Source organism: Haemaphysalis longicornis, unplaced genomic scaffold, assembly GCF_048455015.1.
Source record: "Haemaphysalis longicornis isolate Haplotype H1 unplaced genomic scaffold, Haemaphysalis longicornis Haplotype H1 scaffold_9, whole genome shotgun sequence".
In the NCBI taxonomy this organism is placed as follows: Eukaryota; Metazoa; Arthropoda; class Arachnida; order Ixodida; family Ixodidae; genus Haemaphysalis; species Haemaphysalis longicornis.
This window is the reverse complement of record NW_027526460.1, coordinates 144504975-144531892: the sequence shown is the minus strand read 5'-3', so window position 1 is coordinate 144531892 and position 26918 is coordinate 144504975. Positions and strand designations below refer to the sequence as shown.

The 26918-nt window shown below is 46.9% G+C and overlaps 1 protein-coding gene across 5 annotated transcripts in view; it reads left to right on the top strand.

Annotated features, from left to right (window-relative positions):
• Window positions 1–26918, top strand: part of LOC144153753 (complement factor B-like) — a 182151-nt gene that overhangs the window by 146167 nt on the left and 9066 nt on the right. For 4 of the 5 annotated variants that reach the window (XM_077685456.1, XM_077685454.1, XM_077685455.1 and 1 more), the window contains 3 exons: window positions 7559–7673; window positions 19721–19921; window positions 24959–25168. In XM_077685456.1, coding sequence (XP_077541582.1) covers window positions 7559–7673; window positions 19721–19921; window positions 24959–25168 — 526 coding nt within the window. The remainder of the gene's footprint in view (window positions 1–7558; window positions 7674–19720; window positions 19922–24958; window positions 25169–26918) is intronic. The other variant, XM_077685453.1, reaches the window with a different exon arrangement.

Genomic DNA, 26918 nt, shown 5'->3' with positions numbered 1-26918 from the left:
ACAGTCGAAGCAAAGAGCCCCATCCAAACATGTACCATGCCCAAAATATATATGCTCAAGGCAAACTTTCCCTCCGAATGATAGCTCTTGCGAAACGTTTTGCATTTCAACAAATAACTCTAAAGTTTTCCCTCCTGAAAGAACTTCTATGACCAGGAAAGCAGCACCTGCAAATTAGACAGCCCACATTAGCAGAGAGTGTCTCCATTCTCTAGGAAATGGAGCTGCTCGACACGATGACTCTAAAGTCGTGTTTGCGCTTGAGAGGAATGAGTTCCTCTGCTGAGCATTGTCTAATAAAATTCATCATTTGTAGCACCGGGGATGCATGAAAACGCATGTTCAGAAGTAGGCACCTTCTTCGCAGCCTCTCCAATGACAGTCATACGTTGTGGCTATCTTGTGGTCGGTTGTCTATGGGCCATGCAGGGTTGGTGCCTGAATTCGGGGCTCAGTGAGCAAGAAAACACCTTTAACAGCGAAGCGCACTCCCCACTATCCTCACACTGCCTAAGCTTGCGACAATGGTCGGGTTTTGGTAGATGCAATACACGCATATAGCATCGCGATAGTCCTTAAATTAATGTTATATGTGACAGATTACAAGAACTGAACAGAAAGGTTAGCCAGCCTTTCATTGCTCTATCCCTGGAAAAAATATGATTCGTTAACGAAAGGCTGCCAAAGGCTCCGAGTTGATTGTATTTGTGCCTATCACAATGTGCATTTCCAGTGACTCCTTTCGTGTACTGCACACTTCCTTGTCTCCAATAAACGCTACCTGCGAGTGGCGTCTGACTTTTTGTAATGTTTGTCGTGTTCTTTGTCGTGCTTTTGGTGGAACTGCTAACGTTCCCTGGCTACGTAAGATCTCTCTTGTTACACACGAAACTTTGAAAAACTGAACTTATACGGCACCTGTTACAACCTGGACAAGAAGTTTCTTAGAATGCTCTTGAACCCTGGCTTCGCTGATCCGATTTACCTAGCCGAGAGAGAGAGAGAGAGAGAGATGACTTTATTGATGCCCGAGATGGGTTCTGAAGGGTAGACGACTTTTGACGGTCTCCCTCCCTCATCCGTCAGCCAGGATTCCTTGGATCCTCGCGGCGGCTTCGGCCATCCGGACTGCTGTCAGTCGAAGTATTTCTTTTCTTTGCGGCAGGTGCAAAATATATTACACCGCAGAAGTTAAGCAAAGTATTAAATTAATCATCTTACTGGCAAGGTCCTTATGGGGAGGAGTATAATTGCCTGTTCAGCAAAAAATTGTCTGCGTTTTGCAGGGCCTAAAACGCAAGGCAGCATAAATGAAATGGGACCCACTGCCATGTTGTGGTCAGTTCAACGAACTCAGTAATAACCGCTCTCCACGTGCAATAAAATTGGCGAAACTTGGTGTGGGACCTTTTGCTTAGATGATGTAGGTTCCAAAGGAGCTGAGCATCCTATCATCGACGGTGAGGCGTGTAGCGGAGCCGCTCAGTGATACATAACCTCCGGTGCTCGTGTCAAGCCTAAGTTGTCAAAATAGCGCGCACGCCATACAGATGCCCGAACGGTCTGTATGCTGTAAAACGGGCTTGAAAGTAGTACGGCAAGAAAGCGCAGCTTGCACTTGTCAGGTTTCAGAGACAGCAGAGCTGGGCAGAGACAGAACTGAGCCTCTCCCCACACTAACAGTGGATCACAGGAGAGAGGGAGCAGCCAGACCCCAGCAGTGCGAAGCCGTTTTGGACGGCGCTTTAAAGTAAAGACAATTACAATATATACAGTGTTTTATTCATTTACACTACTCGTCATCCCTTTTATCGTAGTCTTCCGACGGCACAGCCTCTTAGGGCAAATCCCCTTGCGGTCCGTCCTCGCCTCGGTAGACCTCTACAACTTCGTCAGCTGGTCTGGTGGCCGGGTTCCACATATCGGTTGTGATGGGACGGTTCCACAGATCCGTCATCATCTCCGGCGTGACAGACCGGTGGCGCGCCGGTCCCTACACGGCGAGGAAAATGAGAGCTCCTAATGCGGCGTAAGCCAAAGCACAAGCCTGAACGACGCCGGCGGTCACCGCGAGGCAAGCGCTCACTTGCGCTTGGTATATTTCTTTCGCTAAAGCCACTGCGCGGAGGTCGTGCCTGCCGCAGCGCGCCAGATATTTTGCTTGGGCACCAAAATATGTAGAAAAGGCTACAATTAAGATACAGTTGGAAAGAGGGAAAGCGAGCGAAACAGTATGCTTTTGATACCAACAGGCTGTAAACGTCGTACTCTGGTAAAACGCTCTTTATCTTTGGGTCCACCTAAGAGGAGCGGTGTGATTTACGCCTGCTGCTTGTACCCCGGACATCGTGCTAAGAGCTGGTATTTATGAATTCTATTTTATGTGGACTCAGCACGAATCATCATGAGCTCACACATTTGTTCTGCTGTGGAGAAATGCGAAAGGCTTCGCTGATTTCCTGTATCGTATTGTGTCATGCTGCCAGAAATGAAGTTTCCTCAAACAATGCGTTCCACTCGCAGTTTTTCAGTGGGTCGCCAGGTCACCTAAGGGGGCCGTTTGCTTACATACGCATACCGTCACTACCTATTATTGTAGGAAACTGCAGTTCCCGCGAACGCACACAAAAAGATCACTAGCGAAATCTGAGGAGCCCTTAACAAGTCAACAAAGCACACCGAATGCGTGAGATCGCGCCTGAAATCGAATTTAGAAACAACGGCTGATGGGGAGATAGCTTGAGAATACAGAGCGTCAAGCGCAGATCACACTGCTACCTATAAGGTAGAAACAAAGATAAAGAGTGTTTTACCAGATTATGGCGTTTACAGCCTGTGGGGATCAAAACATGTTAGTTCGCACGCTTTCCCCTCTTTCGAACTGCATCTTGTAACCATTTCAATGTTTTTTGGTGCCCAAGCAAAATTTTGCTAATCCAAGGTTTCAGTTGTTATTTTGCGCTGGGGCTGTCCACTTCGTCCGTTCACCGATTGTAAATTCGGTCCTTTGTAAAACGCAAACTAGCCGGAAATGGAGTTTTAATCAAGTAATGTGCAATGGAAAGTACCTATAGCAAAAAATGTACTCCCTAGGCATGATCTAAAAATGTGGACGAACCTCCATGGTAGTACCGTTGCCCATCCGTGTAGCAAAAGGGAGGATTTAGAACGACTTAACACCATTTGTGAGATGGCGTTCGGTTCCTTGTAAACTACCACGTCCACAATAAACTCCCCATCGGAGGTAATCATCTCAAGCGGGCGGTCGCCATGTTAGTCTTGTGTTGCTTCCGTGTATCAGCACTTCAACCGTGGCCTAATGCCAATTAGAACGAGTAAGCAGGACGCGACGGTTGCATACAGCTACAAAACCGATACCGTACGTATACCCGTATAGATGCTTCAACCAGCGCGATCACAGGCAGACAGCGCAGCGCGGCCGTGTTGTTTCAATCTGTTTATTTTGGCGATAGGTGTTGTCAAACTCTGCTGCTAACGAAGAGACAGTTCTCGCCGTTGCAAACAATTGCAGTGTTCATCTGTTTCGCTTGCTTGCGCATATATAGAGGATTTAAATTCTCGTGCCAGCGCGCCAACGCACCCGACTGCAGCGACTCAACTTGCCCTGGCGGCACGACTTGCTGCCCGGATGTAAACAACCTCCGCGCAATCAATGCAGCGCGGCCGGTGACTTGGTGCTGCCGGAGCTTCAAGCGCCTCGCCTTGGGCCATCATTTTTTCTTATTTGCGAAGGGCTAGTAGTGCCATTTGGTGGAAAGATTTTTATGTGCCCCTGTCACACGACGAACGACCGCTAACAGCATTTGGATACGGCGACAGTTGTGGACAGCTCGCTGGTAAGTGGTCTGTCATAAGTCGATGCGTTTGTCAAACGTTTGGATAGGCTTAACTGCGAAATACCCGTGCCGCACACAGCACGTACACGCACGGACAAGGAAACAAGCGCTCACTCGTTTTATTTTACTTGTTTGTGGGTTTTGGGGTATGCATTCGCATTCTTTTGTAAGCCGGTTTGTAACAGGGCATTCGAGATAAAATCGCTTGTCGCGCGCGGCGTCGTTTCAAAGCAACGTGACGGTTACTTCATGCTGGCGAAAATCAGCGCAGTCAGACGGAAGCGAGAAGGAACGTAGAGAGGTCGGGAAAGAGGGCGCTCATATTTAAAAGAAAGCGTAATGCAAGACGAGAAAAGGAACGCAACCCGCCTGCATTTCTCCGAACTTCAGGACAGAGCCGCACACGGGTACGTTGCCACAAACTCGAGCGTACGACGTCTAAAAGTACCGTATATTTTTTTCATTTTTTATTGTACAGGGCCACGGTGTAAGGGCCTAATTCTTGTTAAGTCGTCCGATTCATTCAGTTTAGTTCCATTTGCCCCTAGAAAACGCTGGAATTTGTCGAACGAAGCGGCGGTAACGCGACCACTTGCCGGCAAGAAAATACCAAAATAAAAACTCCGCTGCTCAGCTTTCACCGAAGCTCAGTTCTGTCGAGGGGGCGAGCGTAGCTTTGCCAGTGCTAAGGCGTGTGGATGATTCTAGAAGGAAGAAAGGCAAGTGGTGCGCTCGTCGGCGGCGGGCGCGTTGCGGGTTGTGCCCTTTATCTCTGCGAAGTGCGCAGTTATAAAAAAAAGAGACTAGCGCCGAAGCAAGTTAGCTACGTTTGGGCGTCGTTCACAGGTAGCCGAATCGCCTCCGACAGCGGTGCATCGTCTGGCCTGGTAGATGAATATTGTGGGACTCTGTCTCTCATATGTATATAACTGTTCGTGTTCTTTTTAGTTAACTGCTCTACTTTGTAATATCTATTTGTCAACGCTCCTGATTGTATGTTTTGTATTTGAACTGTTGCTGGCATTTGTATTCATTCTAAGTTACCTCTTACGTTCCTGTCCTCGTGCTTGTACAGTGTTTTGCCTGTCCAAATATAAGTCTTTGTGTTGTTTTTGTTCAAAACTCTGACTCATTCTTACCGCTCTGGTCGGTAAGAATGAGTATTGAAATGAGTAAGAATTTTACGTGTGGGGCATTTTTTTTTCTTTTTTGCTTTTTCAGACAGATGTTCCTTTGACTCCCTGCCTGCATTCCATGAACGCGGAAGTTGGCCTCCACATCGATGGCCAGCGTGTCTTGACTGCATCATCTTTACTGGGAGGACTGTGTAGTATGTTTGCATCGTTCTGGGTTTTGAACATTCAATATCCCAAGAAGGCACACAGAGCTCTAACGTTTGTGGAACATGCCATTTTGGACCTTGCCAGCACCAAACCACGTGTGAAGGATTTAGAAATAATTAACTTTTATCGCATGAATATCGCTCACTAATATTTTATTTGTTTTTAATTCTGTAATCATTGGATAGTAGTCAAAAAGAATTCCGTATTATGTTTTTTACTTTTTCTTTTTTGTTTTTTTTTTACTAAAAAGAGGCGATTTGATGGGCCGTTCTGTATGCTGATAATACAGCTATCTTTTAGTGAAGCAATAATTTTAACAAACTAATTTAAGTTGAAACAATTATCTAAATAATGTTGGCAACAGGTGCGAAATGAATCAACTAAAAATTATCCGAAAAACATGAATTTCATGGCTTTTTGTTCTCACTCTAAAGAAGCTGTCGCGATAGCACCCATTCTGTTCTATATCATTGCAGTTAACCCGTCAGATTCGGTCACTTTTCTTGGCGCATTTGTGTCTTTATCAAAACGCACTGGTATTTTGTGCAGCACATTTTTTGTTCTTTATATTACTCATTTATCTATAGCCATCCCACTGCTGTCTGTCTCCTGCATCATTTATCTCTTGTGCCTTTACCACCTACAAAGTGCTCGTTACCTTTCAGTATCAAATCTCTGCACAGCTCTCGCTCATTTCACCACCAATTGAAAAATTGTTTTGTTGTTGTAAACCACTGCAACCATTTTTTTCTTCACTTTGTGTACTGAGTACTGATGCGTACTGATAAGTTCTGATAAGTACTGACGCGTTCTAGATTCTCTAGTATTATATAATGATTTCACTTACCATGCGGTTGTGTTTGTGCTGATCTGTTTTTCGTGTATTTCCAGTTCTTGCATTAATATTGTTTCTACAATTTGTTCAACTAGCACACTGCTCTCGCTCATTTCACCACCAACTGAAAACTTTTTTTGTTATTGTAAACCACTAGAACCATTTTTTTCACTTTGTGTACTGAGTACTGATGCGTACTGATAAGTTCTGATAAGTACCGACGCGTTCTCGATCCGCTAGTATTATATAATGATTTGACTTACCATGCGGTTGTGTTTGCTCCTATCTATTTTTCGCGTATTTCCAGTTCTTCTAGTAATATTGTTTCTACGGTTTATTCAACTAACATCGTATTGCTGTCTTCCATTCCTAACTGGCGTGTTATTTAGCAATGTACCATTTGTGCTTTCTTATAGAAGGTCGCCCTAAGTTTTTATTTCGGAACCTCCTTGTGTACACCATGTACCATGTAAACTTGTCTGCGAAAGTTCGTTTGAAATAAACCTGAAATCGACAAAAACCGTGTGAAATCAGTACTCCCGCAGGGAACTAGAAATTCTCCCTTGTGGCCTCGAAAAACGCCTTTCGGAAGGCCTACAAAACTCCCCAAGCTTTGGCAAAACTCCATGCAAAAGAAGTAAATGCTTCCCTTGAACCTCCTAAAAACGCCCCTAAAATACCATAAGTACTTCCCAAGAGAGCCATAATAGGCTCCTATTCAACCGCCTAAAAATTCCATAAACATCACTTAAAAACGCCCTTTAAAAGTAAAGAATACTCCATTTTCAACTTCTTAAATTCTCCCGGACATTTCTTAACACTCCCTAAATACCTCCTTTCCATCACCTAAAAACGCCCTGTTTTGAGGAGGTAAACAAAACCTCCCTGTTCCATGTAGTAAAAAAACTCCTACAAGGAGGATCACTAGAGGACAAGCGAAAAAGAACCTCTAGGGAGTATATGGGAGGCAAAAAAGTTTAGAGTGTATAGCGCAGTCGATCAACATAAATGAGCAACAATGCAAGAAAAGATGTCACCTAACGTACCGCAACGAAGCCGCGGGCTCTCAACTGCTCTAACATTGAACTATGCTGTTGGCATGCAAGCGTCAATAAATTCGAACCCCCTTGAATTCAAAAACATAGGGGCGAATATCTGGAAAAACACCACATAAAATGTCATAACTGCTTTTCCCAAATGACATCGCCAAACGTCACCTGAAGTTGAAATTCTCGGAATGGCCGTGCGGGTGGGATTTCACTACACGGCAAGGAACCCCAACCGATCGAAGCAGCTTGGAAGCTGTCATCTACGTCACACCTTTGGTTTCAGTGTGTGAAAATCTTGCTTCATTGAATGTTGCGTTCATTTACACAGGAAATATTTACACAGCTGACTCCTCTGCTGAGGCTGTTCTGACAAAGGCGAAATGTCCGATGGGTTGCAAGGTAGCAGTGTTCCAGGGGTATAGTAAGCGTCGGCTATTTCAATACATGCGTTATTTTTATTTTGCCACGTATCAGGTATCCTGCGGCGGGACTATAATAGGAAGGAAGTGGATATTGACGGCTGCCCATTGCATGTACCTGAAAATGGAATCGAGACCCCTACGTCCAGCTGACATCCATGTGTGGGCAAGTAAGTGCAGTTTCTGGTTTATATAAAATGCGGAAACCATTCTCAGACGTGGGCCGCCTATAGAGGCGTGGATTCTAACACACATCAGTGAGAGGCCTGCTTTCCGCACTATAGCAGTATGTCGGATGGACTCAGGCAATTTACTAGAAAAAAGTTGCTCATGACATCTAAGTTTACGTCTCAAAACGAGCGATGCGATATCGTTACTTCGGCGCCAAAAAGCGCTGTGAACGGGAGTTGCCCCATTCACGAGTTACGCTTTTAAACCCCTGAAGGTCAGCGAAGAGAACGAGGCTAGCCGCAACGGTAAACGTTGCTGGACACAGGAAATAGAGACGTCATTTACACTTAGATGGCCTAATATGCGGACGTGAGAGCTTGCGGCTGCGAAGTTTCTGGTAAGTTTGAGCGAGAACCTAAAGTGCTAGTGTTTCAAAGGATTTATTCGCTAGTTTCTCGGCTGAACTAAAGTTTTTAGCTTTTTTGATAGAAATCATCGAAAGACAGATGAATTTGGATGAATAAGAACAAATAGTGGTCCATTCAGTGACGTAGCCACACATTTTCTTATTGGGGGGGGTGGGCACGCTAAACCACACGATGAGAGAGGGTTAGTAATGAGCCAAGTATTTTTGTGCAATCTTTTCTATACAGTCACTAAGTGCAGTACAGCGCGATTTAAAAGCTATCGCGCGACCTTGGACCAGCTAAGCGTGCGAGGGGCCTAGCGTTTTGTTTTGAAACCATGAAAATCAAGATTTCGCACTCTTCTCTTGATCCTTGTATGTTCCACGCTACAATAATGTCCCCCATGACCATCTTTTCACCCTCTCTATTTTTAGTTTTAGGTGCGCTGTGGTGAACCAAAGACTTGGTGGCCTCTTTTCTCCTCTTACGATAAGAACATTGGCGGGAAATATCTGCTAAAGCTGGTGTTTTTTTTTCTGCTTCCTGTGAACAAGTTTCTAGGTTGAATAAGGTATAAAAATTTCATATAAAAGGGCCGAGTGAGAAAAGTTGGGCTGATACTTCCCTCTTCACGAGTCATTTTTAATTGCTTGGAAAGAAACCCCGCTATTTGAGTGTTTTGGCTAATATTTTCTTGATCGCGTTTCATTTGTGCATGACTAGACAACATCCGCCTTGGCCACATGGTTCACATGTTGGCTTAATCTTCGATTTCAGTTTTTTTTTACTTCAGGTGGTTCTTCGTGACTTCAGCCACACGCAAGCCTGGCATAAACAAATTTCGGGGGCGGGGGCGCATACCCTGTGTACCCCTTCCCCTCTGGCTATGCCGCTAGGAAGAGTGGCAAGTAGCAAAGAGGAGGTAAATAGATAGTGGGGAGCTCATGCGTGTACCTTCAAGTACAGGACTAGCGATAATGCAGCTCCACTCCATTGATTGATTGTAGGGTTTAACGCGCCGACGCAACGCAGGCGATGAGGCGCGCCGAGTGGAGGGCTGTGGATTAATTTTGACCACCTGGGGATCTTTAACGTGCGCCGAAATCTCGCACACACGGGCGTTGTTGCTTTTCGCCTCCATCAGAAAAGCAGCCGCCGCGGCCGGGAATCGAACCCGCGACCTCGTGCTCAGCAGCGCAACGCCTTAGCCACTTAGCCACCGCGGCGGGTAGCTCCACTCCAGATAAAGCTGCCCCTTCCGTCACCATCTAAATTTCTGACCTGATCAAAGCTACCTTTTGTGTCTCTATAGAAGAGGACAATGTAATGTTGAAGGTCCACCACGAGCGCACCTTTCAATAAGGCTAGTTTGCGTAAACCAAGGTGGGTGTTTTCCCGCATTTAGCACAGCAGTAACTAAATGTTCAATTTTCCGCAACAACTATACTTCCCGTCTAGATTAACAGATACATGTGTCAGTTTATCCAGCGATTTCTTTTCATCGGCGCTGCGGTTTTTCGTGTGTTACGGGAAGGGATCGTCTTCATAAGCATTGTGTGAGGAGATGTTCTGCATATATTTCGCATATAATAGTGTGATAGTCGTGTTCGAAAGTAGGATGGTACGAGGATTCGCGTAATTGAGATCAGCGGCGTCATTTCCTTTCAGACGGTCATGTCGAGGTGTCCATGATGTACACTTGTTCACTGTTGGTGAAAGAAGGTTTCTAAAGCGGTTAGGTATCCTGCCTGCAGCTAACAGTTTTGAAGTAATCTGATAGTGCGTAATGGTTTTCACGCTTCTATTTGAAAGATCCGCTATTTGGATCGCAAAGAGGGTGGTTTTTAGTTGTTTCCTCTATTGCTGTAAGTAGGCGGGTCATGCAGTCACAAACATTGTTAGGGAAACCCACTACACTCGTTCCCTTTGCACAGATGCCCATCCCGCTGTCACTGTATACGGTGATTTTATGATTCAAGAACTTTCCACAAAAAATTCCATGCTACCTTTTTGGCTGTTCCCCTGTAAAAAAGGTGCATGTTTTTCGGCGTGGAAACTTTTGTAGGGAGGTCCATCATGGCGCTCAGACGTAGTCCAGCGAAAACCCACTGCACACTCTTAATCTGGTTCCACATGAGATCCACTCAGAAACTGAAACTTTTTGCAAAAAAGTTCCCGTTATATATTTGGACCCATGTTCCACATACCCTGAACATTAATTGGAACAGTGCACCGCATGTTTCTGCTACTAAATTATGTGGATCGGTGTTCCAAATAAAGGTATGAGGATGACTGTTCCAAATAAAAGGGTAGTTCAAGTTACTGGAACATTGATCCATGTAAAATGGTTGGGGAATTTATCCGGCGCGCCGTTCCAGGTACCTTCAGACCAGCTGTTTATATAAAACGGTGTTCGTATTGACATTGGGAAGCTGTCTACGGGACTACACTTATCCAATATTTCTGCTTTCCTGTCGGTATAGACCGAGGTCCTATGCCAGGCCGGTTGATGCATTGGTATCAGCAGGACACCGCAAGCACCATTTTGACAAAGCCTTGATACATGACCCGCAGTGATACCAACAATTGGAAAGCAGAAAACACCGCAGCACTGTGGTCCCTGACAGTTCCCAACAGTTGTCTATCGGAGCACAGTTCTATATAAAAGTTGGAATGAGGCACCTAAAGCGGCACACAGTCTTTGGCTTCACCCGCTGAATTCTGTTCTGGGTTTTAGCTGCGTGTAAAAGAAACAAGATACTTGCAATAAAACACACACGAAACCGACTATTATGACTCATACACTGGTTTTCAATATACTATACAACTTTATTGGGCGTTGTTATGCATATATTCCAGATATGAATAGCTATTTTAAATTGCGCAGACAATGACCAGCTTACAAGGAATAAATACCATAACGATAACACTAGGCTCCATTCAAGTGGCATCCATAGTGCTTGGTGTCCGTACCCGCAAAGACAACATCTGAGATCGCGTCCAGAGCACAAGTCAACAAGATGAGTTTCACCGCAAGCTCGACAGCGGGGAGACGATTTGCACGCCTTGAAAGTACGTCCGAAACACCAGCAACTGTGAGACTGTAGGGGCATAGGAGTGGCAGGTTCAACTCGGTAATTGAGAGGCCGCACCTTGATCTGAGGAGGACATGGAGTTCCTGCAAAAGTGGAAGTCGCCGCCTCTGTACGTTTTCTGTTGTTTTCTACGGACCTTCTACAGCGGTAAACAGCAGTCACTCCAGCCACCGCGAACTGTTCGAGAATTTCATGAGACGTTTCGACATCGACACCTGGAATGATGCCCTCCACGCAAGCCAGATGGGGGAATAAATTCACTCACCTGGAGTGACGCAAAACGTGTGCACATTTTCAAGTCAGCTACGCAAGACTCTTCGGAGGATTTCCACATGACGCCACCTTGCTAAATGCCCTAACTTCACAGCTCATCTACAACCTTTCGATAGCCGCCGCCTCCACTTGCTGTCCGTTCATCAGCTAGATGGCGCCTCTCCCTCCTACTGGAACCAATAACCACGGGAATGCTGCTCACCACGCTGCTCTTTAGGGCCCCCAAAAGTATATCATGCCGGGGAAGAGAAGCCACCCCTCGGCTGTTCTTCCCTCTTGCTGTTTCATACGTTATCTACGTCGACACCGGCACGAGCGCTTCATCTTCACTTCTTTTGGGACACCGCTTGCTGGCTCCGCGACCGCCGCCTCCTCACAACGTGATTTCAACAGGCACCGTTCCAGCGTAGTGCACTTAGTTCCGGGCCATGTCAGTGGTTGCAGGCTTTGCAGGCATGGTGGCCATCCGCGCCCGCAACTGGCGTGATCAAACCAAAGGGCATTTCCGATGTGAACTGATGTTGGAAACAACAATGGGTTACCTAACTAGAGAGGCAGCAAAAGAACCGGGTAAGACTCAAAAATTAAGGAGGGTCCCCTATAGGGGCAAAAACAAAAAAGAATGTGCTTTATTTAGAAATAATACCCAGCTTACAGAGTTTATTTATACGAATATTCAAATTAGTCTGAATTTCCTCCGTTGATCTGTGTGCCAGGCGATGAATGGCGCCACGCGGCCAGGTTAGGAAATCACACTAAATATGGGTGAGGATGTGGTCTCAGAAAAGAGTCATATTAATATCCTCGGCATAATTATACAGAAAGGAGGTAACGTCCATCTCACCATCGCCAAACTACAGATATATGAGGCACCTAAATTAGGGAGGCGCATAAAAGGGAGGGCAAGAAACGATTACTCATACAGGTATTGATTAAGAGCCCGATGTCGCATGCATGCTGAAAAAAACCATAATATACACGATCATCACGATGGAATATGAGGCAGAACTCCTCGTCCCAATTATCAAGGTAACCGAAAGGTTCCGAAACTTCGCATTTGAAAAAACCAAAGAAGAATCTCTCCAAGTTCAAAGCAGGCACGCCTCGGAAAAAAAAGCGGGACGGATTGTAGCGGAGAGACGCACCCTTCCGTAGAATTTCATTGATTGATTGTAGAGTTTAACGCGCCGACGCAACGCAGGAGATGAGGCGCGCCGTAGTAGAGGGCTCCGGATAAATTTTGACCACCTGGATTCTTTAACGTGCTGCGAAATCTCGTACACACGGGCGTTTTTGCTTTTCGCCTCCATCAGAAAAGCGGCCGCCGCGGCTAAGAGTCGAACCCGCGACCTCGTGCTTAGCAGCGCAACGCCTTAGCCACTCAGCCCCCGCAGCGTGTCCCTTCCGTAGAACCAACGATTGGCAGCCGCAATGTACATGTAACCGACCCAGCGACTCCCCTTAAAAACTGAAAAACATAGATCCAAGCCCAAAACGAGTACCGGGGACAACAAAGATCAAATGCCTCCAAAGAAAGTTCCAGAAAGCAAATTATACACCAGGGCCAGGAGAAAGCGAGAAAAAGAGCACTTCTATTGGAGCCACAGCCTCTGCTATTTGGCTTCGGTAGCCCTGAGTACCACAGCCACCTGAAGCATCTTGCTAAAGCCCCTCAACGGGTCTCTTCATAGCTGGTTGCTGAACATTCGAGGGATTGGGTCCTAAAGCCAAGCCTACATGAGCTGCTCCAGAGAAGCGCGTTGGACGCATTGGGGATAGTGAGGAGACTGAAAAATAGAGGGGTAGATGTGGTGTAGGCGAGCTCTGCATGCGAAAAAAGCTGTTTGCCACAGTCGCCAGTGACGGGTTTGATGAAGAGGTATTTATGGAGGGGGGGGGGGGGGTTGTATGATGACAGAGTCGGTTGTGCTCCACGACATCACCGAACGCCATTATCCACTCTCTGGAAGAGCGCGTGCCGTTTCCGTTAACGATGCTGACGCCGTCCCTGAGTTAAGATCACAGGCAGTGGCAATGGGAAGGGTTGAGGCGAGCGAGATCAGTGACGGCATAGAACAGAAACCTCTATTGAAGAAATGAAAGCATCACCCGCTCGCGCAAAGAAGCAGTCGTCTTACTCCTCGTCTTCAAGCGCCTTGGTGCTGACAGTTAGCAAAAAGCTGGTTTCCCGTCAGGCCAGTGCGAGCTGGGGCTGGCATCAGATCCACTATCTTTTGAGGCGGGCTACTTTGGAAGGTGCGGGGGTTTCAGAACCGATGCTTCACAATTCACAATACATAACAGCCATATTGGCATCAATTATGATCCTTGGAGGGGTTGGACGCTCTGTGAGCGTCCGCGCAGTGGGCCCGCTGGAGCTGTCGTGGGAAGGGTAGTGGATGTAGGGATCGTGCGTAGTCTTCGAGCAGAATTGCACGTGACCGCCATAGCGTAAGCATTGTAGTGGCGGTATCCAGTCGCAGGGCAGTACACCGCTTCCGCGCATTTTGTCAGTTGCCTGTTTGAGGCTCGTGTACGGGCTTTGTGGCATGTGAGTTATAGATGAGGTGCTTGTGTTGGGTACGAGTATTGTGAAGAATTCTTTTTCGAAGTTATAAAGGGAGGGATGTGGTTTATTCGGCTTGGTGGAACATCTGAGTGCCTTGACCAGCAACCATAAACTTGTCCACTTCAATTAAATCTCGGCGATTTATATGCCAAAACTAATTCAGTGGGCGAGTTGACAGCTGAAGCAGACGATCTGTGTATGCACTCGGAAGGAACTGCAGCATGGCTCGGTAGACCTTGCGATTGAGGCCATCCGTCTGGTTCAGGCCTACCTTTGAGGCTTGTATATGTGACAGTGAATAGACGATATGGCTACAGGAATAAGTGTGCACTTGGTGGAGGCGGTACCTTTTATCTAGTCAGTTGTGCTTGAAGATGTCATTATTTGGTCGACGTGAAAGTCCAGTTGTACAAAGAAGGAATAGGATCAATTACGCTGGATGATTAGGCCGACGTTTCTGAGGTGAGAGGAACTGGAAACCGTGTGGCCTATCACCCTTACATCAATTCGAGGATCTGTTGTGGTAAGTATACGTGTATTAGCAGCTAAGACATGTAAGGGGAGTTAGTCTGGCCTATGCGGACTGACAGGTGACCGCATCGGCGCCTCCTTATAGAGTGCGTTCAATAGGTCTTCTTTTTAGAGCGCCTTTGTTACCTCCTGTTACCCGGATTGTGATGTTATACGCGTATATAGCAAAGTTAATGTGCCGGATCTTTTCGAGGGATTGGGCAACAGGCAGGGGGGCGAAACTGAAGAGCATAGAGAAAATGACGGCACCTTGGAGAGTACTTTTGCTGTCCAGATGGTTGGGTCCCAGGTGTGTGGCCCCAGACGTATGGTGGCTGTACGGTGGCAGAGAAAAGCCTTGACCTAGTTATAGCCCTCGTAAGTGACGATGTCGAAGACCATTAAAGTCAATAGCCAAGGTAGTAAATTCCAGATAGTTGTAATAGTAGATTTTGTGCAGACTTTAGATCTCTTTGATTGATTAATTAGGAGATTAAACGCATTCAAGCTACACAGGAAGTGAGGCACGCCGTAGTGAGGGCGGATTAATTTTCGCCACCGGGGATCTTTAACATGCGCCGAAATCTCAAACACACGGGCGTTTTCACTTTTCATCGCCGCAGATCTTTTATGCCTAAATCCAGGCAGTTTTGCTGGAGGGGTTGCCCTTCAATTACGTGGAGGGTCAGTGTGCTTAGAGTGACGTGTTCGGCAATTTGCCAGCGCACGGCTTAAGCGTGATGGGGTGGAGCAAATTGGGGGATATATGTTTCAAGGGTTTCTGAATAAAAGAAATGGGTGCTGTGCGCCATTCTGGAAGTAGGGTGCCACTTCCCCAGTAGTCATTCTAGTATTCAATTAGTGGTGCGATCGAGGCATCAGCAAGGTGGTGGTGCATCTTGTTGAGGACAGCTTCAGGACCGGGAGTTGAGCCCGATTTGATGGTTTGGAGAGCTGTCCTGACCTGCTTCGGCAGTGTCAGCGTTGAGCTGGTTGTCCTCTTCTCCGCGATAGATTGGAGGGGGTTCTTGCGGTTTTTCCAGTTTGTTATTGGAGCCGAGGTGGGTCATGAATTTGCATACGTATCCAGGGGTATTGTGTACAAGTCTCTGAAGTTTGTGAGACTGGGACGTGCGTGTGTTCCGAGGGTTGATTACGTGTCAAAGGAGAGTGCAGGTTTTTCGCATACTTTGCGCTACCAACATTTGGTAAAAAAAATTTGACGTCATTGTGCTTTGTTTGATTGGTGTAATTCTCTTGGTGTTCTTCAGTTCAGAAAGTTTACGGCGGATGGCCCGATGGTGCTTGTTACGCATCCTACGTTTATTTGCGCTACGCTAAGCCTCGCGGAGGTACCGAAGGCAAAATTCGATGACTCTGTGAGAGCTAATATGCAAATCAAAACAGGTGCCGGCTTGCATGGGTGTATTGTGATTGTTGCTGAACAAAAGTCGTGTGGTTGTCCACAGCCCCGGATGTTACAGATTGAAGCTGAGATCTCATTTTGCGTAGCTTGCCGCAACCTGTAATGTGAGTATGTCGGGAAAGGGCAATGTACTGCTTGGCCACGACGTCTGATTGTAGAATGTAGTGTTCAGTACTCAACGAGTGGACGGTACTGGTTCATTGCCATAGTTAGACACCATTGGATAGGGCGAAATCTGGGGCAATGTTCGTCTGCACACTACTACCCAGACAGGTTGCCGTGTAGGGACCGTATTTAGGTTTGAAATAACCTGTTTTTAATTTGTTGCCACAGCAGACGACCGTCCTTAGAAGCATACGCACAGGCCCACGGAATGGGGGGAGCGACTACACAGAGGGGGCATTTGGCTGCTTTATGAGAGGCTACAGTGAGGAGGATATTGAACCTGTGTTGATGTTTTCAGGGCTGCTATAAATGTTTAGAATAAAGATGCTTTTATCATCCTTATGGCGAGGGAGCACTCCACGGAAAATATGTGGGCTTGTTGTCTCAGTGACAATATCTGATCGACTTCGACGTTCCGCAGGATGACAATGACTTTTTATGGGGACCAGTGTGCTCAAGTCTTTGGCATACCTGTAGTTTTATGATTCCAGGTTCTTAGAGAGCGATTTATATTAAGGACCTTGTCTTAGGATTGGGTGAAAAGCAAAAGGAAGTTTTGGTTCTTCTTGTAGCCACTGCAATTCCACGGCTACGCAGGGAGCCTGGTAGAAGACGTACGATGGATAACCAAGACGATCAAGGAGAGGTTGCATGCTAACAGAAGAGACCAGGAAAGCATCGACATTTGTTTCGATTTGGTAGATTTCATTGAGGAAGGCGGGTATCTCTGTATTTGAAGGCTTCCATCATTACCTGTGTGATAACTTGGTTAGACCATAAAGTAATGGAGATATATCTATTAAGTTTCTCGCTCTGATAAGGCGTTGTGGTGGGTCCGTTCAATAGCTACAAGATGATCAACAGGAGAGGGTTGGCGGAAGTCAGTAGGAGTCGTAAATTCTGTTGTGCGTATCTTGGTGGGAGGCGATGTAGTGGAGATTTTTGAGATAGAGGGGGCAAGACGTGCACGCAATGTTGTCGAGCTTTGGGTGGAACAAGGGAAAGGGGGGGGGGGGTAATTGGCATTGCGAATGGATTAGCGGCGTCATTGAGCGAAAGCTTGTCTTGGCGCATCATGGCATTCCTTTGGCGATAGTGTGTCAACTCTGGTCGAAAGGTTCGTAGTCCCCGAAGACAAAACGCTCGGTATGTTGGGGTGGTTCTGCAGCGAGCTAGAGGGGAGAGAATGCGGGCATCTCACCTTGGTAGCTTCAGCATGAGGAATGAGCAATCGCTCGTTGGTCTTCTTCTTCGTGTCTTGCCGCTTCTTGGGCTTCGTGGACTTGTTTACGCGATTGCGAAGCCTGTCGCTACCCCGTTGGCACCCCATCCGTGGCGAACCGGGTAGCTGTAACTTGAGCGCATGTAGGGGACTGTAGTCGTAGGTAGAAGCACCTCGAGCATTTAGCAGAAGCCGTTAAGTTAGCGCCCTCACACACAATGCGCTTTGGCATACACTGATGTTGGTCCGTGTTGCTGAGGAGTCCGTATTGTTAACAGCGGGAAGGCGGCTGAGTAGGGGGGACAGACATCATTTCGGTAGCCGGTGCACCAGCAGGTGGTGTGGGCTTTTGCGATTGAAAGGCTTGCAGCGGTAGTACATAATAGGGGGTTAAGGAACCAAAACATAACAGTACTCCTTCTAAAGAGGAATTGTACAATATTCGAAGACTCTTCGCATCCAGAATCCCGAGATAGGGATTATAGTGCATGAGCCTGTGCTGGATTTCACCTGCCGTGTCAGGGCTGAAAAAAGTTGAATAATAAGCCCAGTGCCGCGTTAAATGGAGCAGAAACGTGGGCTGTGATTCGGTATTGGTGGCCGTCGTGTTACGGGTGATAATGCTGCTTTATCGTTTTGCTTCTTGCCCTCAAAGAATGTAACGATTATAAAGTAGGGTTTAGGTTGAATGCGGACTTAATCATTTTTATTGTGGGTGCGCCCGATATCTGCAAGCATAGTCAAGGCGACGGCGATTACGGCCCGTCCGACATGCTGGCGGCGGATAACGGATAATTTCTGCCATGGAGCGGCGTGCGGCTCACTTCATTTAGGTTTGCGGTGGGGGAGTTGTTGCCTGGCTTCGCTGCTGTGGTTGGAGCGACCGAGCCAGTGTCGTGAGCGCCATTGTCGGGAGCCGAGGCCTTCCGTTGAAGGCGGAGGCCTACTGCAAGCTACCCGGATTGTTGGAGTTCCGCTGGGTCAATGTCGATACTTTCAATGGCCTGTAACATTTTGGGCAACGAAGGAAGCTTTAGAAGTTGCTTCAGTCGCGGGGGTCGATGTCTGGAAACATACGGGGCGAGGTTTCGCCAAAGCGGCGGCAAGAAGACCGCTTCACCATAGCTGAAGGTACAAAGGGAACAGTTGTCGTAGTTTACTAGCCCGGAAATCTTTGTGGCTGCATATCTACCGTACGCAAAGAAACAGAAGTGAAAATCGCAGGTACCATTTTGCAATAAATTAGCGGAACTATACAGTAGAAACTTGAACTTAGCTCACTACGTTCTCTATAAAGGCCATTCAACGATAGCAGGCAGAGTATCTAAGTGCTTCGGCAAGATTCTTCAAACAACAATTCAGAGAGTTCAGCACATCACATGGCTACAGAGACATTATTGTGTAGATGGGAATGAGGCGTCCGACCAATAAGGTGCGTAGTCACATACCGTGCTCTTGACACCACGACTACTGTGCTCCCCTCCGAAAAAAATATGTAGAAAATCTCATCCTACGCCTTGGAACACTGTCATTCCTTTTGCATTCAGGGTATCTCAGCGCATAGGAGACAAAATTCGGACAAGGGATAAGCCGAAATACGGATCGGAAAATCTAGACGGGGGGAGATGCTTGTTTGAAACCGTTAGAGATTAGTTTAAAACTCATAAACCGCAGGGAAACATCTGCCTCCTTCACGCAAACTAGCCACGTTGAGAGGTACGCTCAGGGTAGAACAACTCATACCTTAGATATGCTACTATTATCGAGGTATGTAAAACAGCGTTGTCCATCTGATTACCTCAAGGGAAGGAGATGATGTACCTGTGCACTTGGAATTCCTGTTTCACTCTTGAAAATATCTCCATTTTGTCCCCTTTTTGCAGACTCCCACTTTGTCTCACGGAACAATACTCCGCAACTGCAACTTTTCACGCCCACACTTTAAGTCCCAGAAGTTCCCATGGCCTATGTCTTTGACGTGCACTGGTGTTTAGAAAACGTAGCGCGTCTAGTCGTTTTCTCTTCGCTGCACATCAGTAATTTGAAAGTATGAATCGTAAATTCAACAACTCCGTTCCTAAATGCTCCCTCGGCGTCGAATAAACGTTATCGCGACGTACATCTCAAAACCTTACTCTACATCTAAGGTGAATTTTTATTACGCTTGACCACTGAAAAACACTTAAAACCAGTTCTAGCGCCACCACACACCTGTTAGTGCCGTGCGTTGGATGCTCAACCGTAAGTTACATATTTCTTTAGCATTTTTAGATGACATTTTAACTCTGTGTTATTCATTCACGTTGCTGGTGAAGTGCTAGATTTTCTGGCCACCATTCTAGCAAAACTATGATATCATAATGCAAACTCTCATTTCAGGAGCCATAAGGAAAAACGGTACAAACGGAACCAATGATTTGGAAGGAGCTCCGATAGAGCTAGATGTAGAACAAATAATTCTCCACGAAAACTACAACTCCTCACTGTCGGAATTCTGGAATGACATCGCGCTTTTGCGACTGAAAAAGAACATCACGTACGAGAGGCATGTGCGACCCATATGCCTGCCTCCCGCGAAAGGTGAGTACCTCCAATACCTCTACGCACGAATGTGGCTGATTTCTGTAGCAGACAACATGAGAAAATTTACTTAATTGTTAGCCAAATGGTAACAGTTTGCGCTGATGAACAACCAACTTAACCGGCTTGATTATTGGCGCATTCGACGCAACAATAACTTCCCATGCATGTAAGTCCCTGTAAAGGGCTGAGCAGGGAGCAGGCAGTCATATATAGGCAGCTCCAAACACGAACGGTCATGAGCCCGGCTTTCATGCACAAGATTTTCCCGGAGGCACACCCCGACGGTACGTGCAGGGTGTGTCGAAACGCCCCCGCGACTCTTGAGCACATCGTCTGGGACTGTCTGAACTTCACAGAAGATTCTACATCAGGAAGGCTCCCGCCCGCCTTTGAAGAGGCTAAGCGATCTGGCAACCAAGACCTCCAACTCGAGGCCGTCCAGCGGGTCATCGTGGCGTTGGCCAGGCAGGAGACTTCACAGCCCGGTAACGGGCGGGGGGCCTCTAACCCTGGTGGCGACAGCGAGGACGACACTGGCCAAGTCTGAAGTCCTAACTTAGACTTTAACCGCAGGCACAATATATGTTTTTCCAATCCAATCGAAAGCTATGTGAAGCTATGCGATTAAAGCAAGATAAATTGCTTGTTTCGCTTATTCCCATTCCAGAAATCGGAATATACAGCAATGCCATGAAAGAATTGGCATCGTCTACAGGACCAATTTAAAGAAAATATACTTTCGCGCCGTCGTTACACTCCCTAACATTGAACACCGTGGTAGAGGCGCCGGCAGTTTAGTGAGGAGCACCCGATATTTATTAAGTGCAATGCACTTCTTAAGCGACCCTGAACCTGCGTCCACCGGCGATGTCCGCATCACATACCCACGTGGGGGATTGGCCAGGAATCTCCTCGTCTTCCTTGGCAATGGGGGAAGATGGGCGCGCGCTGCCTGGCCGCTGACATGGCACATACCCACGTGGGGGATTGGCCAGGAATCGGGCGTGAGAAGGGCTAATGCACCCGCTTAAAGGAGTACTGACACGAAATTTCAAAGCTGAGATCCGCTCTAGCAATCAAGTACAACGACAACACAAATAGGTGTCTGTGAATAAATGCATCTTTCTTTCTTTGTAGTTGTGTGTGTGTGTGTGTGTGATCTCTCTTTCGCGAACATTACCGAACCGCGAAAATTCAACTCGTGCATTCGCACTTTCACATTCTTCCCCTCGGGGAAATGCGGGGAATTTTTTTTTTCGCTTTTATGTCTTCTTGTTTTGATACAAAAAACTGCGACAGATAGAACGGATGAAATTTACGTGGCAGCCTTCTCACAGTGAGAACCATCCTTCGCGTACACCTCGTCTACTGAGTTAGGATGACGGTCACTTTTCACGGGTCACTCATTCGAACAACACACACTCCATTCTTACAGGGTGGCTGGTAAACGCACTAGGCTCCTGCTCCGGAGACGTGCGTTAAAATGTTACCGAACCCAACTGTGTCTAAAGCGAAGTTTCAGAGTTCTCACAGGTGGCGTCTGTAACGCGAAAACGAAAACAGGTGAAGCGAGAGAAACATGGAGCAGTGTATGTGCATCTTTCATTGCAAATGTCTCCGAAAGACGATAGTCGACTGGCACCCCTGCCAAGTAAAGGCCTCCCTTCTCTTTCCCGCTCACCTGTCATGCTGTTCCTTTGCGAGTCGCTCCTCCCAATATAAAACGCCGGAGGTTTGCTCAAGTGAATTCAAATTTACCGCGTTCTACTGGTCCAAGTCAGGTGTCCCGATGCCGCGCTGCCGTACGGCGGAGACGCGTGTCAATTGAGCAACCCTACTACAACATTTTTAGAACCTCAATGGCCTACTACACGAGCGTTCCAAGCGGAACGTGAATCCCATCTAGTGGAACCTTTCGTTGCTATTGCCGCTTGATTTCTTAAAGGAGCCATGAAGAGAAAACACAAGTTTGGTTCATTCAAAAGATTGTCACGTTAGAATCATACTGACACCACTTTTAACGTAAACTTCGCTCAAATAGGCTACATAATTGGGAAAAACGGGAATGGTCATGCGACCCACCAGCTCATTTCCCGCAACAGAACCTATGTCGTCACATGAGCTAAGCTCTGCGATTGGCGGAGGCTGGCAGAAGCAGACGCAAATTAGGTAGAACTTACAAACTAGACGAACGAGCGATTTGCGCTTAAATTTAGGGCACATTCTTTACACAACAATAGGAATGATGGGACAAACAGTGGAAGTTACGAAAGCACATGTAAACATAGAAGTACTGATGCGTTCTGCTGTTCGTACTGCGCACAGCATGCTTGGTTTCGCTGCACAGCACTACGGGGCTTGGGGTTGTCTCAGACGACACTGGCGGATTGACGCAAGCAACGGTGTCTTACGTGACCCCATTGGTCGAGCGAGCACTGTTTCAGGGAACGAATATTTTCACCCAGAACAAAAACAAGCCGGGTTTAAATGCGGGCAAAAACAAACCAAACGCTTGCCACGGTATGGTGGCGCCATCTAGGTTACGGAACGTAAAGAAACGCGGGAACAAACCAACACCGCTGTACAGGGTGGAGACAACCTTTGAACGGTCCCGTGCCGCCGCAATTGGGCCAACGGGCTCAACGCGTTATTCTTTTCGTTTCCCACGAGACCTAGCAACGCGAAACACACAATATGATTCAAACTTCTTCAGTAAACCGCGTTGCGGCGATAATTTTAGCGCGGTTTCGACACAATGACTTGCTTCGGCTGCGAGCGAGCAACCGAAAATGGCGGCGCCAGCGTATACGTGTCTCTACCCTGTACGGCGGATGCGTGAATGAAGGTACTCTAGGCTGCAGAGCGGTCGGTTTCAGTGATGTCACTTGGGACCACGAAAACGCACGATTGAGCGGAAAAATCAAAATTTTAACCTAAATGGTTTAATTTCTCAGTGAATAAAGCACCGTTTGTATCCGGACAAGCGCTGGGGGCACTATAAAACACGAAATCTTTCGAATAAAACCAACTTGCATTTTCTCTTCATGGCTCCTTTAAATGCCGCCAGTAGGGAGCGCAAGCAACAGCAGGCAATGGTTTTCGGCAGTTGTTGTAGTATTTCATTCGCTATCGCAAAAACCAAGCATCTATGAATTTTAATAAGGGAACACTGCAAACAGCTCTTCTGCATTGATTTTGTGCCTTATATTGGCGTAATGTCTTGCTCTTGTTCAACAATGTTTATATATATGAACCCTGACCCCGACATTAGACGTTTAGATTACGCTGTTATTACATAAGACTATTGGGCAGATTTTATTTCACTTTGGCGTTCTCGTTTGAATTGAGTCACAGACAGACAGACAGAAATTTCTGCGTTTTAGTACCCCAAGAAACACTACCGTCCTTAAAATGCTTCCCGTGGCGGGAATTGAACTTGGGCCCCTCGCGTTATGAAGCCGGCATCCACCCGAGTGCTCTATTTCGACATGCTCGAAGCGGTTCGGATTTGGGAGGGGGTGCATGGCCGTGGAAAAATTAGAAAAATATCTACACCCCCCCCTTCCCATCTAAAGATGATGATTATTCGTCGCAACCAAGCTTCGCAATCAAACATCGCCGTCGTCGCATGGAGGGGGGCTGAGAAAAATTCCTACACCCACCACCCATTCCCGTGTAAGGATGATGATTATTCGTCACGACCAAGCTTCGCAATCAAACATCGTCGTCGTCGCATAGAGGGGTGCTTATATAAGATGCGACTGCATCTCATTCACTCCCCTTGTCCAGGCAGCGTCGGCGTTGTCGTCCGCCCCTCCCCCATTCTCCTCGCCGCGCGAGCTGCGCTCTCCGCCGCTTACCCCCTCTCCTCTCCGATGCCCCTCTCTCGTCCACACCCCTCCCTGCACACTATAAAAAATAATAGTTAGCGGCGCCTGGTTTCGATCCCACGACTGTGTGGGCGGGACGCGAAGTACATGGTGCTCTTCCCACTGCACCACAAAACAGAGACAGAATCAAAGGCTACGAACTCGCCTCATATCCTTGACTCATTCAAACTACGTCAAGAAGCTACTGATACAACGCATGATGGGGCAATGATTAACACTTGCAATAAAAGAAAAGAAGCTCCCACTTACAGCAACAGTGATGGAGTAAAGGTCGTTGCGACAGCGAAGCCCCAAGCCCCACTTAGAGAGATTGACCAAAATTGGCCAATAAAACATATTATAATCATAAAACATAATAATCATACTCGTTCCCGACCCGTTTCACGCGATTTCAGAATCAATCCAACGGAAACACGAAGTGAACCCCACGATGCGTCGCATCTACACAGGGTTCCCCTTGCGGGGAGGTGGGCGCAATTTTTTTCATTAATTTTTTTCTTTTTGCATATGCTGCTGTATCGATATCGTTCGTGTTCACGGAGAGTGAAAATAGGCACTTTGCACCTTTGCTAACTCACCTAAGCTTTTCGTTTTACAAAGGAGGAGGTTTAGGCAAACGCAAAAGTATACGTAAAGTACTCGCGAAGCTGTTGATTAGGAGGGCCACGCGGAGTCCCTCAACGTTTTTTTGACTACCTTTCGCGGTGCATCACACAATGTCTGGGAATGGGATTTTCTAAAAGATTTTTTCGTCATAAACTTCTACCAACAAGCTCAGTTATAAGCCTTACTAAAAGATTGAAGCTGCTTGCATATTCTAACCCTTTATTTCCGCCTGTTTTCTGCAGATTTTTACGTCTCCGTTTACTCTCCATTAATCCTGTACGGTTTTAATTTATCACTCGTGTCGTAGAAGCTGACGTCAGCTTATGAGAGGCTGGCGTAAGGGAGATCGTTTGTAACTCAGTGTTCGCGTAATAGAAAAGTTGCACAATCGCGGAGCCAAAAGCTCAAAAAAAAGCCCGGCAGTTCAGTGTATATTATGGTGATGTAGAAATGTTTAAAATTGCAATATTTGTCACCCTCGTCATCAAAGTGTACACATCATTTATAAAAAATATATCCCACCTCATTCTTTACACAGCCAACATTTCAGGTCAGTCCACATTCTACAGAGCGGGTGAGTCGGCGGTGGTTATTGGTTGGGGAGCTCAAAAAAGTGGCGAGAGGCAGTATTTCGTGAAACACCTGGAACAAATAGTGAAAGTAATCGGAACAGAAGCAGACTGCTGGACGAGCCCTCACGGGAAGAACTACAGACCGCAAGGGATGATGTGCGCCAACTCAGAAAGTGGTAAGTGCCGGGAAACTGTTGTAGGGGAATTTATCCGTGGTTTTGATTTTTTTGTGTGCACAACCACAGAGCTGCGAAGGAGCCAATTGCAGGGGAGAGGAAAACTGGCTATTCCATAGCTTTAATTAACAAAGAATTTGTTTCGATTTCTACTGCAATGCAGTATATGGCACCCTCTTCCCCCCCCCCCCCCCTCCAAGTTTTTGTTGCGGTATCACCAATTTACTCTTCGCTACCCCGGTGCTCCTGCTCACCACCGCTGACACCTCTTTCAAAACTCTGTTTCCCTCGCCTCCACCGATGCCCCTTTGGCAGGTTGCGCAGTCAGCAGCTAACGGTCGTAGTGGGGTTATTACATTATTGCGAAAAATAAACAGAAGTATGGATGGGCGCAAAAAATGCACTGACGATTACTTTTACTCCTTGATATAAAATTTGTGCGCAGCGAGTGCTGCAGTCTTTTCGGTCACGCCGCATTTGTGCTACGTGCCAGTAAATGTTTGCGTGATGAGCGAAAGCACGGCAGCGTGCGCAACTGTGCTTCTACCTCGCAGCGCACCGTGGCCGCCGGCCAGCATGCTGAAAAATCGTGTTTGAACCTCCCGCGCAAATGTCGCATGTACCACTTAAGTGCACATGAGAGTACGATATTTTGAATAACGACGCGGTCAGGGGTTCTCAGTAAAATGTTTGGGCTTGTTGGTGCGTCACGACATAAAGAAAAAAGATACAAAAGGACAAAAATTGCAAGAATGACGACACCGATGCGCTGTGCTTCTCATGTTCGCCACAGTAGTAGCTAGCTGACCTTTGACTTATAGCATTGCCTTCAGCGATTTTGTACAGCATATAAAGTGCTCGCTTCATAATATGTGGGTGACCAGGAACACGTTTCAGCTCTCCGCTGTTCTTTGTTATGCGTAATATTTCCCGTACATTCGCAATTATTCACTTTAAAAGGTGTAGGGGTACGTTTGCCGTCTGGGAGGCCACTGTTTGGATAAGTCGCACGGAGACTGGAGAGCACGTCCCTTTCGTGGCGTTTGGGATCAACGAAGATGCATAGCTTGATAATTAGGCATACAGGGAAAAGAAAAAAGAATAAAAGCTGTTACCACGACCACACGAAGGGAAACATTTGTACTCCGAGCAAAGTGCAAAGAAACAACGACAGCAACAGGAGAGCACCGTCACCCTCTAACCGATTCACCAACCGACAATCATGGCAGTCGGTGATAGTGCGGTTACAATTACGTGTGTCCCTCTGTTCCTTCAGCTCATCAAGCCTGCTTGTGCTATTAAATGTTACTTATACGTATCCTTGAAAGACGTGTTCAGTATTTTTAGAAATTCCGCCTCCACCGATGGCAAATAAATAGCCTTCGAATTCGAACTCTCCTGCTTTAACGCGCCGGTTCTGCAAACCTGGGCTTTCGGCGCTCCGTAGTGCAGGGCTCCGGAATAATTTAAAGGAATTGAAATTGCACAAACGATTACTACACTCACTCAAGCGAAGGTTGTGCGCAAACTGTGGTCTTTATGAGTCAATGGCGCATATGTTCTGCGTCTCGGGAATGAATCGGTTGTCAGCGAACGCAAGCCGGCGCGCGCAAAACTCTGCCGTTATCTCGCAGCGCTTCGCCGCCGCCGAGCATGTTGCAAATCGTGTATGAATATTCCGCGCGAGTGTCCCATGGTTCAGTTGAGAAGACACAAACAGGGGAGGAACGTCTGGCAAATGTGCGATTCG